The 16,102-nt window shown below is 35.6% G+C and overlaps 1 protein-coding gene across 1 annotated transcript in view; it reads right to left on the bottom strand.

Moving 5' to 3' along the window:
- Positions 1-8,290, bottom strand: part of LOC129229504 (palmitoyltransferase ZDHHC6-like) — a 62,854-nt gene extending 54,564 nt beyond the window's left edge. The window contains exons 1-2 of the mRNA XM_054863822.1: positions 8,004-8,290; positions 545-636 (exon numbers count right to left, since the gene is read on the bottom strand). Coding sequence (XP_054719797.1) covers positions 545-636; positions 8,004-8,243 — 332 coding nt within the window. The 5' untranslated portion in view covers positions 8,244-8,290. The remainder of the gene's footprint in view (positions 1-544; positions 637-8,003) is intronic.
- Positions 8,291-16,102: the final 7,812 nt, after the last annotated feature.

The raw sequence follows: 16,102 nt of genomic DNA on the forward strand, positions 1-16,102 counted from the left end.
TTTTTAGTGTAATATCAACCCCATTTTCAAATAATTATTCAGTAATTTTGCAATTTTATTTTATTACCTCATTTTTAATAAAATATTTTACAACTAAGTAACATACACATACACTCAATTATTTTTTTAAGTAGACCATTTTCTAGATCTAATTATCCAAATGGGGTTCGGTCCCCATTGTTTAGAATAATATTTCTACTGCACAAAGACTTTTTTTCTGTCGAGCTCGCTCGGTTAATGTCGGCGGATCGGAATCGGTTGATGCCAGCGAATCGGAATTCGTCGATGTAACTCGAATTGCTTTGAATTGACGGACGCTTTATTAAATTTTTTTCATCTTTCCAAAATAAAAATGGATGTTGAAATTTTTTTTCTTTTCTTCGCTTTTCCGATATAGAGTTCGTTTTCGAGTTTAAGAATTTACAAAGGGAAATCCCGCATGGACCTTTGGATTGCGTGGGATTTACCGATTTTGTGCGCGTTTCGCGCAATCCCGCGCTCTATTTCAAACCCCTGGGATAGAGACATACAAATAAACACATACCTTTTGCATTTACGACAATGATGAGCTCTAGGAGCTTTATATCCATGGCACAAAGTACAAAATTGAAGATAGCGACAATCTTCTACATTCTCCTGTAAAAAAGGATTTTAATTTAATTTTAAAAAATGACTCATTTTTGTAAAAACATTGCAAATAGAATTCTGTAATGTATATTTTTAAAGCAATAAACTTTATTGCTTTAAAAATATACATTACAGAATTCTATTTGCAATGTTTTTACACACACAGATTATTTTTTTGAAGATGCAGAATTTTAATAGTGGACATCCACATTTTTATTCAATAGAACTGAAATTTCAAATATGTAAATAAAAAAAAGGAACTAATTGAGGAATCTGGAAAAAAGTAAGTGGGTAAAATCTATGGAAAGTAAAATTAAAACATAGATTCAAGGCCATAAAACTTAAGAGCCCCAAAAAGTATAAAATTAGAGAAAAAAAAAACACTACAATTTCTTGCAAGTTATTATTAAGTTAAGTATTATTGGAAACAAGAAGCCAGTATTAAGTTTTTTAAATTATTTTATTTTAGGGATGTGAGCTTTCAGAAAACTATATGTTTGGATAATATAGAATGCAAATTTTATAGGCCTAATTTTGTGTTTATAATGTAGGTACATAATTCCATAATCAAACATCCTATATAATGTAACATTTCTTATATTTTACCTTAATATAAAGCAGGAGGGTGGGGCTACTATACTACAGGAAAAACACTGGAATTTATTTTTCAGTTTTCAACGATACAATTTTTGATGAAGTGTTTAAATGTGGATTATAATTTTATATAATAAATCAACACCTTCTTCAATACTATTATTCTGTATTACAGCAGTGCGCAATGAGAAAAGTTACGAAGAAAGTTCTATTTCAGTATCCAGGAGATACAACGGTGAAAGCAATCGATGCAGTTCGGAATGAGGGAATGAGCAAAAAAGCAGCTGCACTCTTTTGCATGTTCCTCAAGTTGCTCTTATTTGTAAGTTGATGGGAACAGTTTCAGAAAATTGCAGAATGGGGCCTTGCACAGTTTTAACAACAGCAGAAGAAACACTGATAGAAACATGGATTTTAGGGGTAGCGAGGGAGGGATTTCTAGTTACCAAAAATATGTTGTGCACAGCTGTAAAGCATGATAGAAGAACAAATCCTTTTAAGAATAATATGGGGGCAGTTCTCAAAAGGTGGGAACAAAAAAGTTAACTTTGAGCAATTTCAAAAATTTTCGAATTTGACATCAATTTTGATTTTATTCTATAGTATGCATACCTAGAACACAATATATGAACATGAAAAGACAGCAGGTATTTGTAAAAATTGTTAATTAGCAAATTAAATCAGCAATCTGTAGGTAACAGATTTTGGACATTGCTTTCCTGTAGGTAACGGATTTTGGACATCATCATAACGTAAGTTTCATCATTTTTGACAATTGTTAATCTGATTTTTAACTTTTCCAATGAAAATTTTATTTATTACTTTTTAAATTTTGCAATTTAATAATAAAGAGGATATTAATGAAATACTTGAATGGCTATACATGCTGCTCCTTACATTTAATAAAGTTTTGGAATGATTTTGAAGAAATTGATGCAAAGTTAAAAAAAAGCTTCAAATTAAAAATAATACAATTGTAAAAAGTGACATCAGTTTTAATAATGAATATTTTTTCTAATGTCATAAGAATTAAAATGATGTCTAAAAAAATTATTGAAGAAAGAAATTCGTATTTCTATTTGGAGATCGTTAAATTATGTTTCCAAAAGACAGAAGAGAAAAAGAATTCTAAAATAATAAAAGCGGGAAAAAAAAAAAAAATGCTAGCGCAGGTGATAAAGTCGCCAAAAGTGGTACAGCTGACGATAAACTACATTTGTCAGACTGGAATTCCCCTCTGGTAACCTTTAGCGTATCGTATACTGTGTTGTCGCTAATGTCGCCAGCGGAAGTTTGCTTGGCGATGTTAGCGCAAAATGGCTTTCGTTCGATCATAGAAAGCCATGTTGCTACTGTAATTTATGCATTGTTCAAGTGTAACGTATTAATTATGCAAAATACCAATGGATTAAAAAAGATAACATTATAATAACCTTTTTTATTGAGGTTAGAAGACAGTGGATCATCAAAAATTATGAATAAACGGACAGAATTATCGGCATCAAGATCGTAACGCCATTTGGACATCTCACATGTATGTTTAAGAAAAATCATTTTTCTTCTAAGATACTGCATAAAAGCTTATGAAAACACTTTTAAACAATTAAAAATTGATTCTGAGGATCGATAAATACCTTTAAAACAAAAACATCATATACTTAGTTCTCAAATAATAGCATTTTAAAGATCGCAACTTTTGGACATACATCAAATTTCAAAGTTACGTTTTTTTTAAATCGTTTACAAAGTAAATAATCTATCTTTATTTTTGTTATCTGTGTAAAATATTAACAAAAAGTTATTCAGTGTAAGATTCATACCTTTAATTTTTTTTTGAAACGTATGGAAATAATTAAAAAAAATTTTTTTTAATGGTACATTTGCTCAGTTAACGTTTTAGTATGTCCAAAATTGTGCCTTTTAGCAAAGAAAATATTTTTTAAAGGGCATTTGAAGAGCATTTTTTCCATAATTTATGTCAATTCTTGTCTCTATACAGTATTATAGTTTAACTCAAAAATTTTTGAGTTAATTAAAATGAAAGTTATTTGGTGTTGAAGCTTCAAAGTTGAGGTCTGTGTTTGTTCCCACCTTTTGAGAACTGCCCATGGGGGATATTTGGATAATTGGGAATCTGGCACAGATATCTTATTTTGGCATAAATAATTTTATGTAACCCTATGTGAATAGATGTTTCTGTGTTTGATTTGCAATGAAAAATACCTCTCGAGCAGGTGTTGGAGCCAAAAATTGACGCCAATGAAGAATGATCGCCAGATTCCCAATTATTGAAATCCTCCCATAATATGCCGGGTCAAACATGGTTTAAAGCAATGTTAAGAAGGCATCCAAAAATATCTGTAAAGCATGCAGAATGCTTAACATCTGCACATGCATCAGTCACTAAAGAGTGTATTTGTCAATGGTTTAAAGAAGTAGATGAGATAGTTAAGGAAGATGGAATAAAAGATGTGTGTTGAATCATGCTGATCGTTTATTCAATGCAGATAAATCAAGTTTCAGGCTTTGTCTCAAAAGTAAAAAAGTTCTTGGTCCACATTCTAGTGGTGATTTTTTTTTTTGTGTGAAGGTCTAAATAACAAGGAACAAATAACTGTAATGGGTTGTTTTTCTGCTAGTGGGGAAACTGTCCCACCCATGGTGATTTTCCCATATTAACGGTTGTTTCAGAGGTAGTGTAATATTGTTTTGCGATTATTAAAACTTGCATATTTATAATTTATCAAAGTTCAGAAATCCTTAATGGCATCCACTACTGGCACAGGTACCCTGTATAGAAATGACAGTTTTCATGTCCAATACATAAAACACATGAAAGTGAAATTTCTTCGACCATCTCTGAAATTTAATTTCTGTAACCTAATTCAAAATTCCAATGAAAAGCCCTAAATTATGCAGTTAATATGAGGTTTTCTAAATGGTAATAAGCAGTCCTTACCCACGGTTTGATGGGGGGAGATGCAGAAAAGCGTGCGCAGAGCTTCAGTAATGGGGGTATTACTGTTGGTTTTGACCTTTGCATTTAGGCCCGTCATTTAAGGGGGTCAGGGAGAGTGCAATTATCACTCAACTAGCTTTTACCCGCGGCTTCACTCACGTTGATGTATTTTTTTTTCAATCGATTCAAGTTAATGGTTAACACAGGGAGAGGTCAAATAGTTACCAAAAAATGGTTTCTCCCCAGTTTTGCCGACATTTAAAACGGCCTCCCCCCTTTAATATATCAAAAGATGAAAACTAAAAATCAAGGGGGGGGGGGAATGAAATGTCGGCGAAACTGGGAAGACACCCAAAAAATCACACAACATAAATCAGGAAAATGTTCAGGAGTTGTAATGTTGTTTGGGTAATTCTCAAAAATTCCAATTCGAGTGAGGTCAACAATTCTCAAATAAAGTCAACCATTTCTCTTATAATCCCCATCCCCGTTAAATGGTGACCAGCGTTACACCTGCTATCTAAATTATTGTTTAGCTTCTTACCGGAGAAATCGTCCCAAAATATGGTCAACAGTCACTACAAATCCTGATTCTAATAATGTCCCTTTAGAGTGAGAACATCAAACCTTTAAAATCCCCAGGAGAAGGAAATCAACTGTTTCTAAATAACGTAAACGGTCCTGATTAAAATACTAAAAAGTTCAAAGTAAAAATACCATTAAAATCAGAGTAAGCACAACATTTTTTTTTTAAGTTCCCATTTAAATGAGGACAATAGTACAAAAAACTTCTCATTTCGGAAAGAGAAACATTCCCTAAAGTCTCTATTAGAATGGTGATATCAGAGTTTTCAAATAACATCTCCCTCTGAAGATCTCCTTCATGATTAATTCCAAAAATCTTCATCAATACAGGTCCGATAGCATAAAAACAAATTTAAAAAAAAAAAAGAACAATACTCTCTGTTGTCGCTATTAAAGTAGGGATATTAATTCACAAAATCCTAATTAGCATCATTAATCCTTAAAAATACTCGCAAAAAAAATTTAATTAAAAGTTTCATTCAAATTTTAAAAAATTCGACAATGTGCTTACGTAGTCACCTGGTAAGTCTGGAGGTATAAAATGGATTAATTTGAATTTTAATTCATTATCTATTTTTGTACTTAAAAGCAGCATAAAAATGTAAAATAGTCCAAATCCATTATTTATCGGAAAAAGGACCACAGTGCCATACATTCGCCAGAGACTTGCCAAGTTTATAAAACTGCGTAAAATGTTTGCTTAATCTACATTCATAAGATATGAATTTTAATACCGAACAGAAGATGCTACAAAGAAAATGTTTTGCATGTATTTGGCTTTTCCTGGTAAAAAATAAATATTTTTTCGGCGGTAACTGGGAGTAGGGTGGCAGACTCTATTTAATAACTTTCTTTATTTAGTTACCAGATTGTTGTACATAGCAAAAATACCCGGCGTTGCCTGGGTGTGCAATAATTATGAGAAACAATATATAGTTACATTTATTCATTTTCTTCTGTAACTGAAATAACTCAAAACACACTGCTTTGATGTGATTAAAAATCCAGTTTTTTCCTTACCCATTAAAGTAAAATGGCAATAAATACGAAGGACAAAATAGCACTTTTTTAGAAACGAAAAAACGACATTTAAGAATACACAAAGTTGAGGAATTTCCAAAATACGAATTTAAACTTCACTTGTTTAAAACGATTTACCTCTCTCTCTTTTTTTTTGAACATATTCTAAAATTGTCTCTGTATTGCTACTGAAGTACAAACTTTTAAAAATCTAGCCGTCCGTGATCACTTACTGCGATGTAAAAAGTTACGAAATTTGCGGTAATCGTTTTGGGATACCTTGGATAAGCCTCCCCCTCCCTACTTTGTAAAACTGGGTGTAACTAATTTTATAGAAGAGATAGTGTTGCCAAATATTGAAATAGTTCTGGTGACAATGAAATGACGCTATCCGAAATGTTTCCAAAATAAGTAGTAAAGTTTGGCAACTGTGTTTGAAATTGTGCTGTTTATGAATTTGATTAATTTAGTTGGCGGATCATTTTACATGTTAACAAATGATATAAGGAAGGAAATATTAAAGAAATAGCGATATTTTGGTTACGTGGGGAAAACTGAGAAACAGTATTCGCGTAGTTTTTAGCTTCAAAAACAGAGACAATTGGAAAAATTGCCACATGCCTTAGGTATTAAAATGATTCCGCAAAAAAAGTTTGGCAAGATTCCTGCTGGTCGATCAAGCACCCAGTCAACACAAATAAATTTTAAAAAAAAACATTAATTACCTCAAAGTTGAGTAAAAATTGGGAAATAATCAGCTAAATCCAAATAGTCAACAATACAACAATTGTCGCTATATCGACAGGGAGTTGAGATGATATCCTAAATACTATATTGTGTTGAGGAAAGCCTTCGAACATGGAACTAAAAAGATAAAAACTCATTTTTTTATCTACTTAGAAATTTGGAACAGGTGCCATCTTCAGCAGAAAAAACAGAGCTTTCAATGGACGTATAATGTTAATTTGTGCAAGCATTTTTTCATCCCCATATTAGAGAATTTATACGAAAATTGTATTTTATCGCTTCCCTATGGAAGTTTTGCCCCCATAACGGGATGAAAACTACCCCGTGTGTTATTCTGATGCATAAACTATATTATTGTAAAGTTCCATCAAAATCCATTCAGTAGTTTTTGCGTGAAAGAGTAACAAACATCTATCCATACATCCATACAGACAAACTTTCGCATATATAATAGTAGTAAGATTCCTTCCCCGACAGCAATGGCGTTACTGCATCTTAAATTTTTTGCTATGGTTTTTGCTTTTTCATTTTTTTCCCTTTTCTTTCTTTTTTCCTTTGAGCTAATGGGGGTACTGCAGGACCCCTGTGGGCACGCCTATGGATACAGAGGCCTGCCAGCTCTTTGTTTCCTGAAAATCACCCTTTTATTAGTGATATGACACCCTTCTCGTCTTTTTGTTTATAAACCGGCGCCCCGTCGATTTGGGATAAGGACTACATTAAGTGCAGAAAAAGTATTTAGGTGGCCTCTCCCTACTCAACTTCGACTCATTGAGCTAGCTGACCATGAAAAATGCATGATGCCTTCCTTATCTGTAACCCAAGGGGTGCCCAACAGATCATGGCGCAGACTGCAGCATTGTAATTTTTAGGGGGTTGTTTAAAGAGATGTTTACTCTATTGAGGTGGGGGGGGGGGCTCACTCTTGGGGATGGGGAACTACTTTGATATACCCCACCAAATCGGAAATTTGGCGACTTCCAAAAATTGTTGTCACAAAACTTGAAAAAAATAAACTCAAAAAATGTTACAAAATACGAGAAAATACTAAATTTGGCAACAGCAAAAACCTAAAAGCTGAAAAAACCTAAATTGGCAAAACCAAAATAAGAAACAGCAACCCTAAAAAGTCCGTAGGGAGTGCCAGATTTGGAGTTAATTTTTTTTTTTTTTTTTTTTGGGGGGGGGTATATCAAAGTTATACCGGGGGTTAGATGTGAGATTTAGGGGTGTACCCTTGCTCTTTTGGGGGGGATGGGCACCAATGTGTAACCCAAAGGAACAAACTGTACTCTGGATATCCAAAGGGCTAAAAAATGCTCTTTCACCACTCTCCACTTCGAGAAAAATGACTGAACAAGTGCACTTCAGCTTTTTCCTTTCTACTGTGCAACTTTTTGCGTAACAAGACAAATTAAATAAACATAACACTTTTGAGAACTTCAATAAAATTATGGAAACAAATACTTACTGGTTTCCATCCATGGGGAACGTACCCAGGACCAATGAACATTGCACAAAAAAAATTGTATAATGTAGCACCAACGAAAAATAGAAACAAAAAGTAATTAAACGTAGCATTCCATGATGAGAAAACGGGAAGCCACATAGAGGTAACCTGAAGAGTGGAAAATGTAATGCAATTTATAATGCATATTGCAATGATTGGACCCCAATGGCATATACGATTGAACAGTTCTCTAGCACTCATCGCAAAATTTACTCATATTCCAATGAGTATGAAAATATGCTTCAAAATGAATGGACTGTTAAACAAAAAAAAATTGATAAAACTGTGTTGCAGTTAAGAGAAAATAGGTTCATTCCAATAAAAAGCCTTTCAAGATTTTAACGAATAACGAATCAAACTTTATTAGTAGTACATTTAAAATGGCTATTAGAAATCTTCTAAAACGGCTTAAAAAAAACTTATTTCAGAGGTTTTAAAACAATTATAGCGACTCTCACACAATTTCTTATTAAAAATAAAGTTTGAAGAGGCAATGTTATCAAGATTTTACTTCGTAAAATAAGAATATTTACTTTCCGGCAAAATTGAAAGAAAAAAATTACGAGTTTTTCTATTACACAGTTGCAATCACAGTGAACCGTAGCCTACGCGAATCTGTGCTGGACAGCGGCAGGGAATTTCGCCCCTAGATGGCGCTTATAGCGAGGCAACAAAGCTCTCTGACAGGTAAACACAATGTGTTTTGGACTGTCAAACTTATTAGATATCTTGCTATAAAACGCATACTTTTTCAAATTTTCAACTTTCAAGCATCTAAGGCAACCCAGTTTAATCTTCTTTAACACCTGGAAATGGAAAATATTATCCTTTGAGTCACAATAGCGCGAGGAAAACAAACATTTTGTTTTTGCCAAATGTATTTTTATACTTTCAATACGTTTTTCTTTCCTTTTTTCTCTCTTTTTTTTCTTTTTTTTTGTTTGTTTTTTGTTTTGTTTTGTTTTATTGGAAGCTAAAACCTATCTTTCTGAAAGCAGTTTTCTTTAAACATATGAAATCCACTGGCCGTGGTAGCCTGATCGGTAGGGCATTGGACTCGGGGCCGGAGGGCCTCGGGTTCGATCCCCGCTGGTCGAAGACCCACCGTCGTCATTAAAGGGGACTGGGCGACGTTAAATATGCTCGTGGTCTCAATGTCCTCCAAGTGAAACGATACCTCTGGGGGTGCTAGTTCCAGGTAGCTATTAGCTCTTGGACTAGTTCTAAATTCTCATTAACTGTTCGATCCGGTGATGGTGCTGCCATCTATCGGTAGATAAAATAATGGAGGCAAAGCACTTAGTATGCAGTCCTCGACATAAATACAGTTGTAGTCAGTTGTGACTCTTGAATAGAATAGAATAGAATATGAAATCCAGGGGTGCCTCCCCCCCCCCCAAAGCTCACTAACAAATATCACCCCCTCCCCCCAAAAAATAATCTCGACCCTTTTTCCTTTCGTATTTTTGCTCTCTTTTTTTTTTTAAATATTTTATGATTATTTATTTTTAATTATTATTATAATTTTATTAGAAAAGTTCTGTGCTACGCAAATGACATACACAGACACGCAAACCAACTAAATAAAAAAAGTATAAACAGTTTTTTAAAAAAAATTAAATCAAAAATAAATAAATTAAAACAAAAAAACTTTTGATTCCCCCCGCCCGCATTTAGATGGCATTTTCTTACAATTGTGAGATTCAACAAAATGAGGTCAAAAACCTTTTTTACCCCCCCCCCCAGAAATTGTTGATGGTACAGGCTACGTTATGACCCCCCCCCCCCCTTGTGGTCACTCCTGACGTATATAGCAATCCGAAGAAGCATAGTGTAAGACTGTGATAAAAAATATGTATGACCTTTTAGAGAATTGATTTCAATGTGAAAAGAAACAGGCGGGTGGAGGGGGGGGGGGGGGTCTGGTGCAGACAGTGCTGAAATTTTTAGGAGGTAGTTTAAGAATTTTATTTGACCTCGTGGCACATGATTTAATCTCATTAACTGTCTTAACCCGGATTCACGCCGCCCCGCTTTGAGTTTCGCTGTATGCTTTGTTCCACACTGAAATTAATTCTCTCAAGGTCATGCATCTTTTTATCAGAGCCATAAAATACAAGCTTTTGCTTATGATTTTTCAGATAGTTATGTATGGATGCCTAGTGAGGATAGGGGCGGTAGGTGTAGCACCGAGAACATTGAAATTTTCAGGGGGGGGGGAGTAATTGAAGAAGGTTTTCGATCTTGTTTCATGCAGTCCCCTTTTGGGGGGTGGAGGGAGCTCCGTGCAATGGAAAGGGTGCGTTATCGTTCTTGGGTAGATGGGCAACGCATCGCCCCTTCGAACGCTAAGGAGCGCCCTTCAATGACAAGACTCCCCAAAATGAAATTTTAAAAAACTCTAAAATTACCCCCTATTAATTTAAGTGAAAAAGACTACCCTCGTACCCCCGTTTCCACCCAAATGAGAAACATCCCCCCCCCCCCTTAGGAGGAAGGCATGCACCTTCAAATGCAAAAAGCACGCCCCGTTAACGAGACTCCCTCCCCCCCAATCCGATTTGAAAATCTCCTAAAATCCCCTCCCCCTTTTTATACTAATGGCGCAGGTCTCTGCCAGGAGTCCCCATCCTCCACGACTCCTATTTTCTTTCCACACAGAAATGAACTCTCTCAAGGTCATGCGTCTTTTTATGAGAGCCATAAAATAGAAGCACTTGCTTATGCCTTTTCAGATAGTCATTTTATAAAAAAAACCTCTAGAAAGTATTTTGATCAAAAAAAAAAAAAAACTCCAGAAGGTATTTCTGGCTGCGTTAGTGCCACAGTTCAAAGAATAATGTAAGGGAAAAAATGAAAAATCCAAATTTTGGTCGATTTTTCTCATTTTAAAACTTTATTGTAGCCTTAAACAATTTTTATTTTGGATGGCAGGGGGGCAGTTGCCCTCCCCTCCCTTGCCCTTGCCCCTTCTAGCTGCGCCCATGATGACCAATAAAATGAAGTTCCGTAACTTAAATTGACTTTGAACTGCAATTCATTTTCCTGCTACGACTTCGTATAGTTTGCTTTCATTATTTAGTATAAATTCATTTTACATGTAAGAATTTTTTCGAAAGGCATTTGAGAAAATTTACCCCCAGGGGTGCCCTCCTAGAAAAGGGGGGTCAAGGCGGCGCAGACTGCACCATTAAAATTTTTACGGAGGGTGCTCTGATGGATATTTTTCTCATTTGGGAAGGGGATCTTGCTTTTTTTTGGGAGGGGGGGGAGTTTTTGTGATATTTAGGGGGGGTGCCCTTACTCTTAGAGGGGGTGAGCAGCCCTGGGTGCGCAGTGCCCGATTAAGTTATCTGGAACCTAAGTAAAACGCTCTTTCGCTTCGGCCCTTTTGTATTTAAGTCTAAACCTCACAATTTTTGTCGTTGGCTGAAACAGTTTAAGGCATTTGAAGGCCCCTAAAAAGTGGGGGGCTCTATAGTTAGTCAGTCTATTCAGTAATCAGGCTCTGCGTGCGACCGGCATGTTAGCATGTGCCCTTTGGTATAAAAAGGTTGGGGACCGCTGGTATCAGAGCCCGATCATTCTGATACTTTACATGGGGCACATTTCTATTTCAGGGCCCCGTAGAGCCCGACTAAGATTTTTGAAGACACTGGGCATGAAAGTAATTTCGTTCCCCTTCCCCCTATTTCCACTTATTCTGAAGCTACTAAGTATTTCGATACTTGCGTATTAACACAACCATGCTAAATTTGGTGGTACCTCATATCACAACATTTTACACGATAATTAGACAAAATGTGGTTAAACTTTGCTTGTTACAGTTTATCGTAAATATCAAAGTTATCTACGATATAACTTTTAATAGTAAATACAGATCAAGCTGGGAATGATTTTGGGATTTGCAAAGAGATCAAATTTTTAAGAGGAATTTTTATAAGATATTTTTTGTTTGTGTTGTCATTTGCAAAAATATCAATGATAGTATTATACTCTAGATTCTGAGTGAAATCATTATTTATTTTTATTTAGCATGATAAATTAAGGGAATTTTGGGCCCCCTGAAATCTAAGAGGAGGGGCCTGTGCCCGCATGCCCCTGCGGTAATCAGGCTCCAGTTGGTATAGAATATTGTTAAAAATATCTGAAACTCAAAAATGCTACTTAAATTATGAATCATAGTGTATTAATCTGTTTTGTATGTCCTCGTAATCTTCGACCATAGAAAGCAATGAATGACATTCGAAAGCCAAATTTAATGCAATCGGTGTTTTTTTGAGCAATCATGATTGCTTATTGTTCTCACTTGACTGTTTTTGGCGTCTTTTGATTTTTCCCACCGCCACCCTCCGCACCATTATCACCGTCGACCGGCTCCTCACGATGCTGCTCCTACAGCGAAAGCCGTCTCCAGGATGCGTCAATATCCTACACACACGCGCATATACATACACAACTACACACATGCACGCACACACACACAAACACATACACACACGCATACATACAGACACCCACACATACACACACAAAAACATACACACAACTACCCACACATTCATGCCTGCCCACAGACACAAACACACATGCCTACACACACATACACATAACCCCTACACACAAACACATACCCCCACACACAAACACACACGCCTACATGCACACACTCGTGATTGCGAAAAACATAATTTGAATTCAAGATGTCAAAATTCAAATTAATTTTTTTTTTTTTAGATTAGATTTCTGAGCTGAATAGAGGGTAATACGGGATCCGGACAAAACGTCCAGATCCAAAACGTCCACCGGACATAACATCCACGACCAAAACGTCCAACGGACAAAACATCCGAGGGACAGAACGTCCGACGGACATAACGTCCAGCGGACATAACGTCCAACGGACACAATGTCCGACGGACAAAAGGTCCAAGGATAGAACGTCCACATTTTTGGACAGCTAGGACATAACGTCCAGTTTTCTGAGCAGGCTGGACAAAACGTCCGGATTTTAAAGTTTTTCCTTTGTCTCAACTAATTTTGTTGAATATATTTGTGTTTGTGTGATATGTGATGAAATCACCAGCAAAAAACGAGTTTTTAATGTAGAATGATTCTTCCAAATTGAGCAATCGAGTACTCGGATAAAAGAAAAGTTGATAACAAGTGTCTTTCCTACAACCTTCTTGTCGTTCATTGGGTGGTGTGTCATTGAAAGAATTTCCCCGAAAACCCCATTGTCAATCGCTTTGTACTCTACTAGGCGTTCCTCCCCCGGCATCAAAGCACACACTTAACCTTCAGAAAGGAGAAAGGAAAACAAAGAGGTTTGCAGTTGGAGAAACATGTATTGTCTTTTAACAACTGAAATGTCTTTGAAGATTGCAGCTTCTTTTAACAACTGAAATGTCTTTGAAGATTGCAGCTTCTTTTAACAACTGAAATGTCTTTGAAGATTGCAGCTCATGAGAGTTCGAATATTTTTCGATATGTTTGGTTAGTTTTATTTAATCAGTACACTATTTTAAAATATCGATTGAAAATTACGTTACTTCATATTCACAAGTAATCCTTCAAAAGTGGGAATTAACGATTGGAATAAAACTTTGCATATCCTTCGGTACAACACTTAAATATATTGAACACGTGTTTTTTTTATCGGCAACAAACAGCTTTAACGGGATGAAATTTACCCCTAAATATTGGATAGTTGGGATATAAGAGGGTACAATATATTCTTTCACTTGTAATTTTGAATACTAAAATTCAAATAATGATTGGCAGTTTGAAAAACACTAAACAAACTAAAATTGACGTGTTTTTGGATTTTTCTTGTTGCCTATGAACAATTCCATGTCAGAAAAATCGCCTTCTTGACTAGTGGCGGATTTACTGGGGGGGGGGGGGCGACCGCCCCCTCCGTGACCGTCGTTTTCTAAAACTAATAATATAGAATTGAAGGAATTATAAGCAATCGCTACTAATTTTTTTCCAGTACATTCCACAAATTTGCTTTAAATTAAAATCAGACAGTTAGTGTAGTGAGGATGAACAGCGTTACCCATTTTTTTGTTTGAACCAGAGCTTGCCCCTCCCTCCTTTTTTGAACTTTATTAATTTTTATATTTCTATATGTGTCTTCCAACCAATTTTCAATCATAATTTGAATTTTTGTAGTTAAAAATTGAAAAAAAAAAAAAATATATTGTACTTTCTAATATCCGAATTATTCAGTACTGTCGGCCCCGCTGTCGAATATCTTCGGTTCTAAGAAATTTTATTCGAGTAAGCGGGGTATTTGATTAAGGGGTGAAATGTTCTTTACCTTTCTAAATTGACAACATTTGTCTTAAGCGTAACAATGTTTTTGGTAAAACGTTTTTGAAATAAGATAAATAAAGGACAAAAAAGTTTCATAATTAATCTCAAGTCCGTATGAGAAAAAAAAAAGTAACTAACAACTTGGGTTATGAAAATTTTGCCATCTTTTCTCACTTCATTATTTTTTGAATTAAGTCCATAATAGTGGATAGCTTGTTCAAGGTCTTTTGGGATCGCATTTTCTGACTCTCTTTTTCCCCTCCTCGTCGTGTACCGTGCTTTGCATTTAATTTTCATTAATCTTAATTATTGTTGAAAATGTGTATTCTTTTTTTTTTTGAGCAATCACGATTGTTTATTGCTTTCATTTGACTGTTTTGATGAGCTATCATTTTATTTTCCCGCCAGCACCCTCTGCCAGCACCACCGTCGACCGGCTCCTCACGATGCTGCTTCTATAGCGAAAACCGCCTCCAGGTTGCGTCCATATGCTACACACAAGCGCATACATACACAACTACACACACATGCACACTCAAATACATACACCTACACAAACATACACAAACACATACACACACACAAACACATACACACACAAACACATACACGCACACAAACACACACACACACAAACACATACATACACACACGCATACATACAGACACCTACACATACACAAACACATACACACACACATACACACACACATACACACAATTACCCACACATTCATGCCTGCACACAGACACAAACACATATGCCTACACACACATACACATACCCCGCCCTCAAGCACACAAACACTCATACACACAACTACCAATACTCATGCCTGCACACAGACACAAACACACATGCCTACACAAACTTACACATACCCCTACACATAAACACACATACCCCCCGCCCACACACACACAAACACACACGCCTACATACACACACACTAGTGATTATGAAAAACATCATTTGAATTCAAGATGACGAAATTCAAATTAATTTTTAACTTTTTTTTTGTTATTCAATTTAATTCTCGAATGCGCTTCTTTTTTTGTAATGACAAAGACAAAAGAAATTTGATAGAATAGTGGACATGTTTCGATGTAATATGCAAGTTGTTTTTCTCGTCCGTTTTGTCGGCGAAAACTATTGCTTCATATTTTTAAGTCAATAATTTTCCTTACTTAATTTATTTCTAATTTTTTTTAAAAAATGTCAACAAGAATATTTTCGAAAGCTGATCAATATTATTCGATAAATCGGAGAAAATATTCGATTAAGTGGGGATCTTTAACATTGCGTCTATGGGGAAATATTCTATTCCGGGAGGTTTTATTCGAAAAGCGAGGTATTCGTTTATCCGTTTCCCGCTTAAGTGGAGCTGACAGTATTTAGCGATTAATTTCACCCCATTAAAAGTATTTATTGACGATAAAAAAGTACGTGTTTAATATTCTCAAGTGTTCTGTCGATGTGCAAAGTTTTAATTCAAATCGGCATTCAACACTAGGTCAATGTTACTTGTCAGCTTATTTCGTCTTTCATAGAATCCCTCATTTCGGGGGCAGGGAGCCTCTAACTGCGCCCTTGTGTGTATGGGCCCCTTTAGTTACAATAAAAGAAATTGGTGAGGAAGATAACTCTGCAAACGACATTTCCTTCCTCTGGCATAGGCAGGATTCTGCTTCGGGAGGGCCCAAATGCTTACATTAAAAGCACTACCAGATTATCCATT

Source organism: Uloborus diversus, chromosome 9, assembly GCF_026930045.1.
Source record: "Uloborus diversus isolate 005 chromosome 9, Udiv.v.3.1, whole genome shotgun sequence".
In the NCBI taxonomy this organism is placed as follows: domain Eukaryota; kingdom Metazoa; phylum Arthropoda; class Arachnida; order Araneae; family Uloboridae; genus Uloborus; species Uloborus diversus.